The 17,048-nt window shown below is 41.8% G+C and overlaps 1 protein-coding gene across 2 annotated transcripts in view; it reads right to left on the minus strand.

The window, feature by feature from the left end:
• LOC125903443 (serine/threonine-protein kinase MARK1-like) overlaps positions 1-15,437 on the minus strand; it is a 40,602-nt gene extending 25,165 nt beyond the window's left edge. For both annotated transcript variants that reach the window (XM_049600378.1, XM_049600379.1), the window contains exons 1-3: positions 15,063-15,437; positions 12,237-12,437; positions 5,185-5,238 (exon numbers count right to left, since the gene is read on the minus strand). In XM_049600378.1, coding sequence (XP_049456335.1) covers positions 5,185-5,238; positions 12,237-12,437; positions 15,063-15,113 — 306 coding nt within the window. In that variant the 5' untranslated portion in view covers positions 15,114-15,437. The remainder of the gene's footprint in view (positions 1-5,184; positions 5,239-12,236; positions 12,438-15,062) is intronic.
• Between the last annotated feature and the right edge of the window lie 1,611 nt (positions 15,438-17,048).

The raw sequence follows: 17,048 nt of genomic DNA on the forward strand, positions 1-17,048 counted from the left end.
GACTGTGGTATGATCAATTTATTGTCCAAGAAACTGTGTTGCAGAACTACTATGCAATGTTATTATAGTTAACAAAAATTATAAACTAGATGTGAGAAAAAAAAAAAACATTTTAGTGAACTGAAAAAAAAAAAGAAAAACTAACAAATAATTTTAGGTACTTACAAAACTAATTATAATAAAATATATACAACTAGAAACTAAACTGTATTGAAAACAAAAATTAAAAACAAAGTAAAAATAAAACAATTGAATAACTATAATAACTTTGCTACTGTGACTACTGTGTCATGGATGTGAGAGAGGGAAATATCCCTCCTGAGACAGAATTTGTGATGGATGTATTTTACATCTGTTCATTATTAAATCTTCTCGCCACTTTCCCAGGGTGAGGTCACAATGGGAACAGGACAAGCAGAGCAGCCCATGACACCCTCAGGGAACGTAGTGAAATTCAGTCTAGACTTCTCAACATGAACAAAACAAGAAGCCAAAGCAAAAGCTCTGACGTCAGTGAGAGACGTTAACATCACTGGACACTAAATTTGAAAACAGTGCCAAGTAGGATGTTCCAATTAAAAAGGAGGATATTTATTATATTTAAAGATTTTTTTTTTTTTAACGATTTTAATGTTTTGACGTTTATTGGAGGGTAAAATTATCCACAGTGCTTCTGTAGATTCCTAAATCTGTTTGTTAAGGAGCTCTATATGACATTCAGAGTCTGATTCATGTTGTCTGCACACTAGGCTGTTGTCATAAACTGTTTGTACATTTTCCTACAAAAAGCAATGCACCAAAATTTGTACATATCCCACATATTTTGAAAGACTGTGATCATGAGACCAGTGCGCTGAAGGAAGTAAGCAAAGGAGGAGTCTCGAGCGGCCTTAGAAAGAGGCAGGTTGGCGTGGTGGATGGGTCACAAAAACTCTGACTTTCCCTCAGGACTTTCCCGATGTGTGCTTGTAACTGTGAGACTCTGAGTCATCTTAAGGTATGTCCTCACTATGTTTCTTTGCCTACAACTAACCACAGTAATTTTAATTGCCTAAACCTAACCTCCGTAACTTTACATTAATTACATCACCCTATCTTAAGGACATAGTGCTATTCCTGGGAGCGCTAATCGTAGGATATCATACAAACTGTTGTACCTGCATTTTCGTAGGATATCATTCAAACCGTTTTATGAGAATATGTTGCTGCACATGGCCCTCAACAATGGAGGTGGCAGAGATGGCTAGCAGCTAACAATGCTAACATGGGAGCAGCACTATCAACAGTGTCAAGAGAGCTAACAGGTGGGCGTTACGCTTCTGCAACAATGGTGTAAGTTGGGACAGAGTTATCAGAAGTTTAGAGCTGTGGTGAATAGCAAGCCAGTGGATACACACACGGACTAACATGCACTAACATGCATAGTATACGTGGCCGGACCATCTACCACAACAAAAAACAGAGAAGCTCACATTTTGACACACAGAGGGAGCGTGACTTCATTCTCTGCGCAGGATGTCATTACTTCACTATATTTTTACATACCAAATAGTTGTTTGCTGATATATATTACTGCTCTGACTGTCATATACAGCTCCTATAATTTGGGCAGAGGTTTTAAATTCTTGTCCTCCTTTTTTAGTTTTTTATTCTAGCATTCCAATCTGAAACTCACTGCCATTAACTGCAAATATCTAGCCAGCCAGCAGCAAACGCAAGGGATGAGAAACCAGTGACTGACTGCACTTTTCCCAGGTATTATTCATCCACTCCAATATCACAAAAGTAACCAAGCAAAACTGCATTAACGTGGATGTTCCCTTTAATGCATCCATAGTAGAGCTTTCACAAGTAAAGCACAGGATGCTCTGAGTCAATGAGACAATCGATTCAATCCAGGAGACGACTGCTGCATTATAAGACCAGCTTCTGCATTGCAGATGGGACTCTACTCTATGGCAATCTATAGCACAGAGCCGAGGACATTAAACTATACATAGAAGCACCATATGGACATAAACATGTGTATGCACTCAGGTACAGACACACAAACACACAATGAATTTGACACATGAATTCATGTGTACACACAGATAAAAACATCACTGTGCATCCATGCTGTTACATCAATAATAGCTCATCCCCCATGAAAAGCCGTAAGACTTCTCCATATTGACACTCTCAGGTCTACTGCAGCTGACATCTGAAAGGCTCACTGAATAATTGATCACAGAGATCCTGATTGGTCTACAGTCTCACATGATACGTCTCCACTGCCCATCACCAGGCAGCGGACAACCCGACCCAACTGTGTGTAACCACTCATGACCTAGACGAGACCCAAGTCGGTGAAGTCATTTCATGTGCAGAATCTTAATGCCACACACACACACACACACACACACACACACAATGCCTCTAAATGTTCATTACTCCACTGTGCGTGTGCAGATTAGAAACTACACAATAGGCTGTTGGACAAAAGAGCTCACACAATGAAATTTATCTCAGTCAGATTAGATGAGTACAGAACTCTGAGCTTGAAATTCTCTCGGCGTCTTTGCACTGATTGGCTAAAGAATTGCAGCCGGATCCCATTAAGATCCAAGACAATTACAGATTTGCTCGTGGAAAACAATGTCGGGTGCAGAATCAGGCCAGAAATGCCCCGATAGTTTTGTTTTACAGATCTACAAGTAGGATTGAAGGCAAGAACTAAATATGTCATTTGTCTCACATTAGCCTTCTCACAATTACACTCTGTTTGAGAAGCACAGACTTCATTTCCTCCAATAACACTCATTAAGTTCACTCCACTCATACCAGTGTGGGATGGCAGACATTTTGGGAAGCTAATTGTTGTTATTATTTTGTCATTAAGACTGCTCACTGCAGCAATATTTTCTCACCCTGGTGGCTTGCAGAGCAATAGAGCACAAGAGGTCCATCAAGGCATCAGCTGCCATTTATGTAGGTGTGGTGGTTATAATGGTCCTTTATTACAGTCTAATGAGTCACCGCAGTGGTTGCTTAGCAATTTGTTCATCCTTTGCAAAACACCAAAATTAAAAGAGTAGCTATGGTGAGAAACACAAGTAAGTAAATAAGTAAGTAAGTAGAGTTTATGTAATACAGCACCATTCACGGGGCAAAGTCACAAATATACCTTTACTGGCATGAAACTGTTACAAATAAGCCCATAAAAAGTGTAAATAACAAACAAAAGCTAAGTAACAACAGACCTTTAAAACATAAAAAAATATAAACATTAAATACAGTCAGTTTTTATGGGAACGTCCAGAAAACGTCACATTATTTTAGGGCTGAGAGGGAAAACAAAGCCTTTGCTGGCATAATGAGGAGTTGCTGTGTGGCTTGCTGCACGTAAAGTAGTTAGAGGGTATTTTCCAACCTGAACTCACTAATGGTAATAACATTTTTTTAAACTGGTCCTGTATTAAGCAACAGTGCTGCTGCCAGCAGGGCCAGGCTACAAATGCAAACACTTATAGCATGTTCGCACCACCAATTTACATCCACTAAGTGTGTTTTTGTCACTGACAGGCTCAGATTGTTATTATAAGTGTCTGACAAGATTATAGAAAGGATCCCTACAGAGATAGACATTTTTATAGAGAGTAAGATCATTTTTGTTTAACCAGAAACAGCCCCAAATTCATTATTCCCAAACCCACCAGACTCCCATTAAATAAACAGTAATTTTATCATTGTAAAACACACTCCATTCAAAGTAGAGAGAAACAAAAGAAAACTTACATAAACCATCTTGGTTCAACTTTCCACTGTTTTAACATTCCCCAACTCTGGTTTGGTTAAATAAACTCCTAATTCTCCCAGTTAGATGAGAAAATATGCTGGCTCTGTACACACAAGAATTACTGTTTATTTAAAGGGAGTCTGGTGGAATTGGCGATGGTCATTTCCAGGCTGTTTCTGGTTGAACAAAAAGAATTTAACGCTGTATCCAAATAGTGTTTGATTGTTTTGCCACTGGTAGAAAAGTTGTGAGCCTCCAAGGACCTGTAGTTCTTGAGGTTGTGTGATAATGTTACAACACGTCGTCAGTGGCGATCCTAGACCCAAAGAAGCACATCAGAGCCCCCAACACTCCTGATGTTGTTTTTCCTCCTCCTCTTTCTTTTTTATTTGTTTCTGGTGACCAGAAGGGTACACACATTTCATGGTGTTGACCGATACACCTAACATATATATGACAGTTACAGGTGGCTAGCTGACCGTCCTAACTAACAGTATCCAGTGAGTATCCATAAGTTGCCAATATGGGTGACCATTAGGGGGCCCTTTTCCAAAAATTCAAAAACCTCTTGCACACTGTCAAAACATAGGCCAATGGTTTTGAGTAACGTTAGCGCTGCTATACTGTCTCAAATCGTGCTTGGAATTCACTAAAAGTATTACATCACGGCGTTAATGGCTGTGGGATATGAATATTATGGTAAGTTTAATTAATCATATTTAAAGTAAATGTAATAGTGTCTCTTATGTAAGCATTTACATTTACAGTCTGGGGGAAAGGACTGTTTCCCCCTCGCTGACTCTGCCCTCACCATGCCCTCTTGCTATAACTAGACACCAACTGTATCTATAGGAAGAGTCCACCACCTCAAAGGCACGATGACCTTTTGTTACAATAACGCCATGATGACCACCGAAAAGAAATCCTGGCCACCTGCATTATTGTGAGACTCACAGTAGGTGATGCTTACTGTAGCAGAGCCTGTGTTTCTTCCACAGGGTGTAATCTACCATGAGGGTTGTATGAATGTGTGTGTGAGAGTGTGTTTAATCAGCAGAAAGAGCTGGATTTGGACTTAGTAATCAGGAAACGGTCCCAAACCCTTCCTTGTAATTGGTTATGACTGCTAAACAAGGGTAAGTGACAAACAAACAGGCAGGCAGGGGTATTTTTAGCTGCTCCTAACCACATACCAGCAGAAAGTCAAAAGAGGGAGGGGGGGTGGATTAAACAAGCCTTGTGGTCTCTCCTGACTACATCTGATTACATTATGTAAAACAGCACATCCTGAGTTCAAAGAGCAAAAAAGCAGAGTGGTTACAACTCAGAAATGACTAATGGAAAAGCCATGAGCGCTGTAACCAAGACATTAATGTTACCATGTGGCCATAAAAACACACACTCACCTTCTGTAGACTGGTGGGATTCAGCTGAGTTTTGTCTATAATCTTCACCGCCACCTAGAGAGAGAAAAGACAGGAAGACAGAGGAAGAAAGGCAGAGGGGGGAGAGAGAGTGGGATGTAGAGATAAAAGATAAACAAGATGTCAAAACTAATTCTAGTTTTGTATTTGTGTTTTGGTTGTACAATGAAAGCTTGTGTTGCAATGAACTAGTATCCTCATTATTTCACTATTCCGCTGTGAGGCGGCTTTGTCAAAACATGTCACCGCTGAAATCGGTTTAATCTGAACACACCTTAAAGCTCTTCTGTTTAGTAATTTGTGCAGAGATGAAGCTTGGATTGGCAGGGATAAAAAAACAGATGCATTTGTTGATGATGGTGAATATAAAATAAGACCCACTGCACACAGGAGCCTTTCAGTATATGTAAATGTATCCGCAGACAGTCTGTCCAACTGTCCCTGTGTGGCAGCCAGGCTGGAGTTGGCATATACGACTCTGCAGGTCGGTGATCTACTGTTGGCACGGCAGATCTTGCTAGGCAGCAGTCTGAACCATCCATCTCAATAATCACCCCAAAGTGCACACTGAAACAGACCTGCTCCCCTCACTTTCTGAGAGCTCAGCAGCTTTCACAGTGCAACTAGCTGAGCCACACTGCAGACTCACCACCAGTAAACCCATACATTATGCTGATAAGTGATGCACGGAGCAGTTTTACAATATAATGTAATTACACTGAAATAAAACACATGGCCTTTTGTTGTTGCACAAAATAGTTCCATAATAATTATAGTTTTATTACACAGCCTTAAGATTGGCTGAATAAATACAAATGTCACCAGTCTGTGGTCGAACCACAAGGCAATTACCACAAGACTTTTTCAGCCCTGCTAAAGAGAGCGCCGGGCTCTGAGGAAGGCCGACAAAGTTGGTTCAAAACACTTAGGAGCTGCAAGGCCTGTATGGGCCTCAAGGGGAGTTTAGACTCTTCAACTGTGTCCTTACAGACCATTTCACAGTGTTATACATTTTTAAATGTGTTGGGTGTTTATTCTCTGTTGTAATGTTTGTTATAATGGCAGCAGCTGACAGGAAGTAAACAATCCAAGCTGTTTTACAGTAACACAGCTCCAATGAAATTGTTTACATAATGATTCTTACCATGTTTTAAGTATTGCAAGTGATATATACCCCAAAACACCAGCATGTTACTAAATGTTCTTGAGTGTGGTGTTGATGTAATGAGACACTATTGTTCCTTGATCTAACTTACAGCTGAAATACATGAGCAACTAAGTCATGCAAGTCACTCTGTACTTAACCACTGCAGTGCTTTGAGCTAAATGCGAATCTCAGAATGCTAACATGCTCCCAATCAAAAAGATGATGATGCTAACCAGGTACAAGAGTGGCTGAGATTTTAATATTTGCATAACAAGTGAGTTAAAGCATGTTCATTTCTTATTTTAAAATGTAGCCTGTTGAGTTTTCTTGTAAACAAACTGTTAAGTTTACATTACGTGTTATTCATCAAAACACACTCAGTGCAGTTACATGGACATGAATAACCTGTTGATGAGGTTTATCGCAGTTGTGATCATATTCAGAATATGATGTTTACATGAGTACAGAGAAATCAGGTTATTCATATTCCCCTAGTTTCTGTCAGAGTACTCCATCTAGCATATTCAGGTTTCTCATAAACGTATATGGTGTTTACATGCTCAAACATATAGTCCATAAACCTGATCATAAATGGGTTATTCATGTCTCATTGTGTTTATCCTTACAGACCGAGTCAGCAATTCTGAAAGACTGTTCATATATGAACTCAACACCCGAACAAACAGACCCCTCCCTTAAGTGCTCCTTCAGAAGCTCCAGTAATATCTGCGATGCAATTTAAGTTTCATTACTATCGTGGTGTGGCTCCGCTCCTCATGACCTCGGACGGGAAGAGAAGGAGTAGCTGGTGTAGTGTTGTGTGGCTCAGCCTGAGCGGCTTTATTTGTTCCCCATTTACAGAGCCAGGGCTGTGTACGAACATCAGATTTATTTTCAGCGCACACAGAACTGACAGCTAGCGGACTGTGAGGTCATATTAGCTGAATCTGACAAAATGTGTGTATGATTAGAATCCCCGACTGCATCTTTAAGCCCTAACAAATGTGTTTAATGAATTTCCAACCTCATAAAACAAACTGTATAGCTGATTTTTTTAAAGCACTTTAAATCAAGCATATTTACATCTATGATACAAGATAGCGGTCTCCGTCTTCCCTGCTTTTGCTTGCGTGTAGCAGCATATCTTGACGTTTTACCGCCACCCTTTGACCTGTGGAATAGTGTGAAATTATCAGGAAGGCTGTGTATCATGTCATGCATATGTGTGTGTCGTTGTGGGAGTCACTGAGAGGAAAAACAGCTCCATAGTGCTGAAACTCCCCAGGGTACCTTTAACCTGCCCAAATATTCCATCGTCAATGTGTATATAAAATACTAAGCAACTAAATAACCACCAAAAGGCTGTGATGAAGGGCTCTTGAGCAAGGTATTGAACGGATTTTCATTCATACAATGACTGACATGGTTAATTATGTAATTATTATTATATTATATTATAATCATCATGTTGGCAACTAACACACAGCACAAGAAACTACTGATATAGATATTTGCTGTTAGTATAGAAAGGACAGCATGTTTTATAATAACAGCAAATAAATCAGGCTAACACTTGATTCAAAGCTGTAAACTTGACAAATACCTGGTGAACTATTTTTTCAAGGATGTATTAGTTGTTGTTTTTTAGCTGAATCAGGAGCCACTGCACCACAGATTGCTGCCTTTTCTCTCGTTCTCTCGTCTGCATTGTGAAACTATCAAGAACACATTCCAGACTTGAGTAAACGTTACTCATATTGTCTTCTGTCCTTCTGTATGTTCAACTGCTCAATAAGATTCAGACATAGAAACTGTAACCCTGACCTTTCTTTGGAAGGGAGGATGGGGAGAAATTGCCTTTGGAGATCAATGATACAATAAAAGCATTAATTACAATTTATGATAACAGCATTACTGTGACTCCAGCCTTATGAGAGCTTAATAAGCATGCTTCAGTGGATGCAGACTCTGGCTGTAATCCCAAGCAGCCTGTTAAGGGGAGAACCAGTAAGCAAATGCTGAGTCACAGTGGAGAGAATGCAGGTTATTCAGCCCAAGCTGGGTTTCCCTAAGACTTACAATACAAGTGGCATTTAATTTCAACCAAACTTGTAAACTAGACTCCATAATGACAGCAATGTGGTGGCTGTGAGAGGAAAAGAGTCTACGAAGCAGGGAGAAGAGAGAGCCGAGTGAAAGACTGCAAAGTGTGTAGACACGCAGTACGCAGGTGGTGTCTATTTGCAGCCTGTCTTAGGTGGGCAGGTGCACAGACAGACTTCGCTTCCCTCCTTTCTGCTTCCTCCTGTCATGGACAAAACTCAGGTGGAGGCGATGTATGCCTGCAGGTGTCGGAGCTGTCCTAGTGTGTCACTCCATTGTTCCAGCTCTGCGTTAGTCAGAGATATTCATTGCATTTCCTCTACACTGAACCAATATTTCCCTTCTTGTTCTCCGATTGAGAGATTTGATGAAGACAGCACACTTCATATGCCAGCGTCTGTGTGCACGTGGGTGTGTGTGTTCGCTGTCTAATGGATTTGAGGGTGAATAATTCAGTTGCACAGTGACAGAAGGGCAACGTGCATCACTGTTAATTATTCAGCGCGTTCGTAACACACGGCCCATATGCTCTTCGCCGCATGCGGGTCTTGTGATAGCGCGCGCATTTCAAACACGTACACGTGAATATTCAGCTAGAGGACAGGGGAGGGGAAACTTAGTCACAGCATCACTTGTGTGCTGGAGAGCTTCACATGTTCCTCTACACTTTTATTTCCCCCTGAGCTCTTTTTACACAACCACAAGGTCACGATCTCTGTGCGCTAAAGGGAACTACTGTAACAGAGCATAATCTCATATCTCTTGCACAGAAAACTATTACTTTTGCTAGATTGTAAGAATATAAATAACATGTACAAAAATGTACATATTTTTCTGTCATACACATAAAGTGCCTCTTTATAAAGCCTAAGTTATAATTAACCCATAAAAAATTTACTCCAGCATTCTTTACACTACCATATAGTTTATGCAGAGCCCAGTAAGCAGTAACAACTCAACCTGCATATACAATTGATACTTTACGTGTCTATTTCTGTCTCCTCTGTATGTACAAAATCTACTTGCAGTCGAGTTTTTTCTTATTCATGTTGAGGGCCTAAAGATAGAAGGTGTCGCACAGATTTTTGCATCCTCCAAAGCAACTTCAGAGGCTGTGAAAATAAAACTGACTTGAGGAGATATATACACCAGTTTCCATACCTACTTGCCACATAACAGCTGTATGTTCATGTTTGCTTGTCTTTGTTTAGCTCTGTTGTCTTTCTTTAGCTGTACAGTATGTCTATATTTGGTTCTTACGGTGCATTTTTTTCTCTGCACTGTGTGAGGCCATGAAGAGCTACTGAAAAGCAGAGGCAAACTCCCTTTATGTGTCAATATTCCAGCTGAAACAGTTGATTTATCAATAACTTGATTGAGAAAAATAGTTAAAAAATAGTTGCTTCATCAGAATTTGTCAGAAAAAATATTAAATATTCCCCCGTTATAGCTTTTCACTTGTGAAAATTTGCTGTTTTTCTGCATTGTTTCTGATAATAAACTGAAAATCTTCATATTTTGTTGGTCAAAGAAAACAAGCAATTCAATGACATCGACTTGAGTTTCAGTAAATTTGGATGGGCATTTTAACTATTTTCTTACATTATATAGACCAATGATTAGAGAGATACTTTGCCAGTTGTTAGCCAGATTTGTATCATAACAGCATGGGCAGTATATGTAAAAGAACTGCGGTGAACTTCCCTCCATCTTACCAGAACCCGGACCTCCCTGCTTGTTTGACAGTGAAAATCTGCCAGATGATGCATTTTCTCTGACTCTATGGCTGCTGCTTGAACTACAGATTGTACCTCCTTATGTTTGTGTGCTCGCCGCCACTACAGACACAAAGAGTACAGAAGAGGATTATCCCTCTCTCTCAAACTTGGATCAAATGCAGATCAAACTATAAAATTTGGCAGAGCTCATTAAATATGAACCAGGGTTCTGTTACTGTAATGCCTATTCCTCACTTAAAATGTCTTCAGAAACATATTTTAGTTTACTGTTTAACTGTAATACAAGATCTTTTGTTACCAGCTGGCAGCCATATTGTTTTCGGACAGGCAACTTGCATCATGTCACCCACCAGTGGGAGTGTTTATTGGTCTGGGGCTTCGCAGTGCAACCTGATGGTTGTAAGTTTTCTACTTATTGAGCAAAAGTGAATGCTACAGCCCTTCTCCTCTGTTTTCTCTGGCCATGTAGCACCAATTTTAAAAGTATTTGCATCTTCTACGGCACAGACAGACCAGTTCTGGGACAAGACCATCTTTCCAACAGTGAGTTCTTTAATAAATCCATAAATATCTTAAGATTAATAATAATAACAATAATACATTGGATTTATATAGTGCTTTTCTGGATACTCACAGATAGATTGATTAATCTTAAGATTATTCTTACATAAATCGAAAGATTAATCAATACTTTTTCTAATACTGCTCTATATTACAATATCCAATCGATTGTCAAAGCAGTTGAATATGTCCCACTGATATGCATGACATCAGATAAATTCTTTAAACAAGAGCTCTTTTTTGCAATAATCAATTTAAGCAACCAAATCCAGTAAAATAACAATGTGGTGCGATCATATCATTACAATACAAATTCACTTAAATTTGACAAATTAAATTGATAATGATAATGCACCATCGCTTCCCTAGTGGGCAGGAGATGAGGGCATATGGTAGAGGCAAATGTTTCCATCAGTGCAGCTGAGCATGTGTGTGTGTATGTGTGTGTGTGTAGTCGCCCTCTTCAGCAGATAGGACACTCTGTCACCTAGAAGTGACTGTTGCTCTGCTTCAACAGAGCTCCCACTGATGCTTTTCTACAAAGGTAAAACTTTCTTTTGTTTTAGCTGTAAGAAAAATGTTTGTCAGTAAGAAGCTTGCCAGACTCGAGCTCAGATAGAGTCAGTTTTTTAGTGGGTTATGTTCTTTCCACCTGTTCTCTTACTCACTCTGATCCATGTCTTTGCATTCTGATGAGCCAGCAAGGGCACTCAGGCACACACAGCAGCGCCTGACCTTCTCAGCAAACAGTGGGCAGCATACCCAATATGGCTGTTTAACATTAGCGTGGAAGGACACAGAATGGATCAAACTGTTACTGGTATGACCTCGGAGAATATGGACGCCCTCCATACTCTGATATGACCAATGTGAAACTTAGAGGATTTAAGGATGCAGGTGGATAAGAAACAGAGATGAGAGGATATCTGAGGTGGATCAGGGCTGTCAGTGAGCGCTGCGAGTCCTGCTGAGTGAGAGACAGTGAACAGATCGCAGGTCATTGTTTTCTCCTTAGGGAAACAGGAGCTTTAATTACTGACACACCAAAGCAAGCTGTCTATCACTCTGACAGGTCAGCAGTGTATGACTGTGTTTGTGGGAGTGTTTGAGAAAGGCAGAAAGAGACAGACTGGCCTGACCTGATGGGGAAAGTACAGTATTTTGATGATGGGAGATCATTCATACTCCTCAGAGTCAGAACAGAATCAGCATCTCATATGCAAAACACCCACTGGAGAAAAATCTTTTTATGAGAGAGGTGATGAAGCAAATAAATATGACACCATCTTTCTGTTACACTTTGCTTACCCAGGTGGATGCGTAAAACTGCAACTCAAATTATAATGAATGTAGTAATGAGCTGCAGCTCTAACTGTTCACGTGTAGCAATAGAAGACTGAGGCTGAGATGAAGATTGTATTGTACATGGACAAAACAGTAACACCTAAATGTTTTTTAAATATGAAACAAAAGCATTGTCTCACCTCTCGTCCAGTCAGGACATGTCGTGCCAGCTTCACCTTGGCGAAATTCCCCTTCCCAATGGTCTTAAGGAGGCGGTAATTGCCAATATGGGGGTGCTCTTCAGTGGAGGTGAAAGAGTTGCGGCATCGCGGCAAGCTGTGGCGACTGGCAGACTTTGTCGGGGGGACTGGGGGTTCAACAAAGCCATCCACTGAAGAGTGCTGCAGGAAAGCCACACATGTCGAGGTCAGCAACATTCCCTGAGTGAAATTTATACAGACACCAATACAACAAGTCCCTGAACCTCTCTGGCTCATTGACAAGCTCAGTAACTCCAAAAGGACCCTCTCTGTTGCCACACTGGCAGCACGCATACAAACAATGCAGCAGAGTGCTGCAGTGGAGCTTTGTGTGTGTGCCAAAGGTGGGATATTCACTGTGCAAACAGAGATGAACCCATTAACCTAGATCCAGATTCAAGAAGGGGATCTAATGTTCTACATGTGCATGAGTGAGCACATACACTGTAACTACATTTACATGCAAGCCCAAGGAGAACTGTGTGGGAGAGAATCGGGTTCCCTTTTCTCTTTCTGTGACACCTTAACCTCAAAAAGACCTTATCAGCCATGAGACAAGACTCGATAACAATAGACACTGGGCTCCTTTGACTTTGTGCCTTTGAGAAATACCTACAACATGTGCAGCACAGAGTCACGAATTGAAACAATATTACTGGCTCCATGGCCAAACCCGACAACAACAAGTGTCCCTGTGATATGGCATGTGAAGGTGAATTAGGAACAGCTTGCTATAAGTACAGCGCTGGCACAGGCTACGCGCAGTCTCTGATGGTCTGTTTCCTCTTCTCCACGACAGCTGCTGATGTCAGTCCAGGTCAGAGATCCCATGATCCTCTGCTCCTGAGCACCACACCCAGCCAGAGAATAAAGCCTTGGTCTGGTTACCCAGGCTCCCCTGCTCCCGTTTCACCAGGGAAACGCTACACCCTGCAGGGTGCGCATCACCTCAGCTAGCACACAGGCTGACAGAGGGAGAGCTACACTGCAGGATTCAAACAGTGTCACAGTATGGGTTTGTTTGTGTGTGGAAGGAAAGGGGAAACTTTGATTAGATGCCAGTCAAAGTCAGCATCCTTGTTTTTAATGCACCAAAACTCTCTTTACACCATGACAGAGCAATCTGTGCACTGTCTCTGTTATATCCGCAGCTGGTAAATATCCACAGTAAGGTGACTTTAGTTGTTTTAATCAACTTTAACTCAGACCTGTCATAAATCCAGTTCATCCTTCAGACACACATGTGCGTACACACAAACACACACTTGGCCTGACTCCAGATTCTGTAAATTAACCAAGAGGCATCTGGACAGGCAGGTGATTAAATACACAAAGTTTGTCTCACTCGCCCATCCATTAACTCCCAGCCACTGACGTTATGTCCTTTGGGGAGGCCAGACATAAAAAATAACACACACCTGCACAGACACACACACACACACAAAAATAAGAAAGCGAGGAGAGAGCTTCTTCTATTTTGCTGCACTTAAAGCCACTCGTCTCTCTGAGTAATAAGCTGTTATGCAATGCAGTTCAGCTGCTAGTGGGCCCTGGGGCTGCATGATGGAGTCGAACAGAGGCAGGCTAGGCTGGCTGGCTACTGCCAGTGCTGCTGAGGCAGTGCTTTGTGTCTGTGAGACCTAAAACAGCATTAGACTGTTAGACAGTTACATTAGCGCTGATGCATTTCAGAGAGAACAATCAGAGAGCTGATATCATTACAGGTTAAGTTACATAACTTTGGAGACGTATTTTCCAATTTAAATTTTATCACTTGAAGATGAATAATCCAGAAATGGAGAGCCAAAATAAATCTCTTTTTTTTAATCCTGGGAATAACCTTTAAAAGACTGCTTCCAGCTGTTTCCACTGCTTGTAACACAATATAATATGAGACTGTGCCTCGTCTTGTTTCCAGGAAAAAAAAATCTGACGAACCTAGATATGTCAGAGCCTGTCGGCATACATACAGCAGTCCTAATTTGGACTGATCTCAAAAGATTTGTATTATTATGCTGTGCTTTGTGGGCGCGTGAGTATGTGTGCGCGCGAGCAGCAGGGGCAGTCGTTCACAAACATTCCTACACACAGTGAATGAGAAATCTGCAGCCATTTCTTTAGCCCGTTATAAATATATAAATACATGTCTGTATCAGTGTCGTGGCAGCAGAATGGAGAATAATAACACGCTCCCTCCTCCTCCACCGCCTCCTCCTCCTCCTCTTCACCACTGAGCGTGCAGTTACAACAGGGCCCAATAGGTGATGGATGTCACATTGCGATGCTACCAAGCGTTGCCATTGAAAAGTAGGGCAACATCCTCCCCCACCCTCCCTAAATATTGACGTTGTGGACTAGAAAATACCCCCAGTAGCACGAGTGGAGCAACACCATCTTCCTCACAGGCCACACAGGCAACGGTTTCATTCTCAACATTAACATTCAAGCTTCGCATGTATCATTAAAGCCAGCACACTGACGCAGTGCGTTGTCGAGGCTAGCCGTATTGTGCACAGAAACTGGGGCAGACACAACCAAACTGCACCTTTATTCTAGGTTATTCTAGGCTTTTTATTCCCGTCGGAGGGGAAGAGGAGAAAAAAAGCCGGGGTGCTCATTGGTCGAGTCGCTCTGCAACACTAGCCCCAAAAAGCGCTGCCATAAACCTGCACCGAGCAGTGCGCAAAATAGCCACATAGCTAGGTCATTTTTATGCCGTTCCCACGTCCGGCGTAACACCGGCGTCCATGGATAACAAGCACTTACATTCTCGGTGTCACGCTCGTTCACCGTGGGCAATGGCGTTCTGGTCGACATCTTGTGTGCTTCGCAGGCCGCTCAGCGATGCAGCGGGCTGGGCAGAGCAGACACGGCGCGGTCCGTCGGTGCCTCCGTCCCTCTCTCTACATCCCCTGTAAACACCGCAAACGGCGGCCCTTTTTTACCGCAGCATAGCGCGCGCAGGGCCCAGCCGACACGCCAGATTTTCTTATTGGCTTTGTGCACTTCCCCTCAGGTAGGCTAGTGGCAGACAGAAAAGGAGGAAAGAGAGACTGAGAGAGAGGGAGAGGGAGTGAGAGGGGGGCAGGCCAGGAAGATGCGTCGGTAGCGGCGGACGGGTCTGCGCAGCGCATCTCAAACCTCCCACCAGGAAGGATGGAGGGATCTCTCTCTCTCTCTCTCTCTCTCTCTCTCTCTCTTTTTCTCTCCCTGCCTCTAGGCTACACACACTCTGCCTTTGTCTCCTCTTTATAGCTCATTATTCAAGTCACCAGAAAACTGTTAAAGCACACAGTTGGCACAGTGTCTGTCAGATTTGGACCACATTAACCACAGCCTGCCAAACCTGGAGAAATATTTCATCATGCAGCACAGTAATTATACCCTTAAAGTTGATTTTGTAGTGTGACTGAATGCATGTCTCAATTATGGCTGGAGTGATATAAATCAATGATATTTTGTTGTGTAAATATGGTTTAACAGCTTAGTGATTAAGATTTCCTGTGGTTTGAATATGACAATGTGGTAAACAGTCCACAGAGAGGCCTAGTTCAAGGGTGAGGCCTGTGTCACACTGCAAACTGGACAGACTTTGCCATCTGTTGGACAGTCACAGCATTACACCCCCCCATTGTTCCTCCAGTCGTGATCGATGATTTTTTTTTCTGAGTGAGCACGGAACAAAACATGAGTCTGCTACTAAGAGGCAGATTTTGTCTGCTTCCCATCCGTGAAATCATTACCTGGGTTTTTCAGGGTGTGGTGATGATGTTATGACGTGTGCATGCATGCAGGTGTGCATGCGCAGTTTGTCCAGTAGGTGTCAGGCTACACCTGCAGTATATGTTGCACATCTGCAGCGTCTGACATGTGGGGCCCAAAGAAATAATGCCATTACTCATCTTTTTTTGTCATGAATTACCTTCAGCTTTTATCCTCTGTCTCATAAGTCATGATTGTACTGACACGTCATATTGTGATGAGGAACAAGCTGTGTAACAGGAGTTAATGTCCATTACTGAGTCTCTTGTATGAGATGTCACATCTTCTTTGTCCCTTTGGTATTATGGTGGAGTTTCAGGCAGACAGTTGCACCTTCCTGGGCGTTACATGACTGATGGTTTGTCTCACGCAGCAGAGAGGCCCCAACCATAACAATGGACACAGCATGATATAACGTATCACAATAAGTGATGGATATAGGAGCTGAAAGCCACTGAGAACATTAGGTCTGTTTTTGTGGTTTTGAGGTATCTGTGGTTTATTTTTCAGCGACTACAAACGACATCAGCTCACTGGGACCACCACCATCCTTCACGTCAGGTTGGAGTGCTCAGATTCATTGAAAAATGTTTTGTCTTCATAAAGTTTTTAGGGGGAGATACCAGAACAATATGCAAAAAGATAAGATGGGTTCAACCAAACAAAAGGGGTCCAACACTGGATCTTGGCATGTAGATGGGCATTTTTGGAATTCTGCATCTGATCCCTGCGTGGATCAGGTCCCAACATAGCAGATCTTATCCTCTCTGAGCCCTAACAACTGGGACCAGCTAAATAATTCCAGCAAGACACATCCTCTTACTACTAATAGTGAGATTGTTGGCTGTGTTTTGCTCGTATCTATTTTAGATTTGATAACATGTACTCAGTTTTTACGCACTAAAATGAAATAAAATTTTGTTTGTGTCTATCACTTGGGAAGGTGAAATTATCCTAAAATAAAATGCAACTTTTTTTTTTCTTTTGGTG

The sequence above is a fragment of the Epinephelus fuscoguttatus genome, linkage group LG16 (assembly GCF_011397635.1).
Source record: "Epinephelus fuscoguttatus linkage group LG16, E.fuscoguttatus.final_Chr_v1".
NCBI classification, from domain to species: Eukaryota; Metazoa; Chordata; class Actinopteri; order Perciformes; family Serranidae; genus Epinephelus; species Epinephelus fuscoguttatus.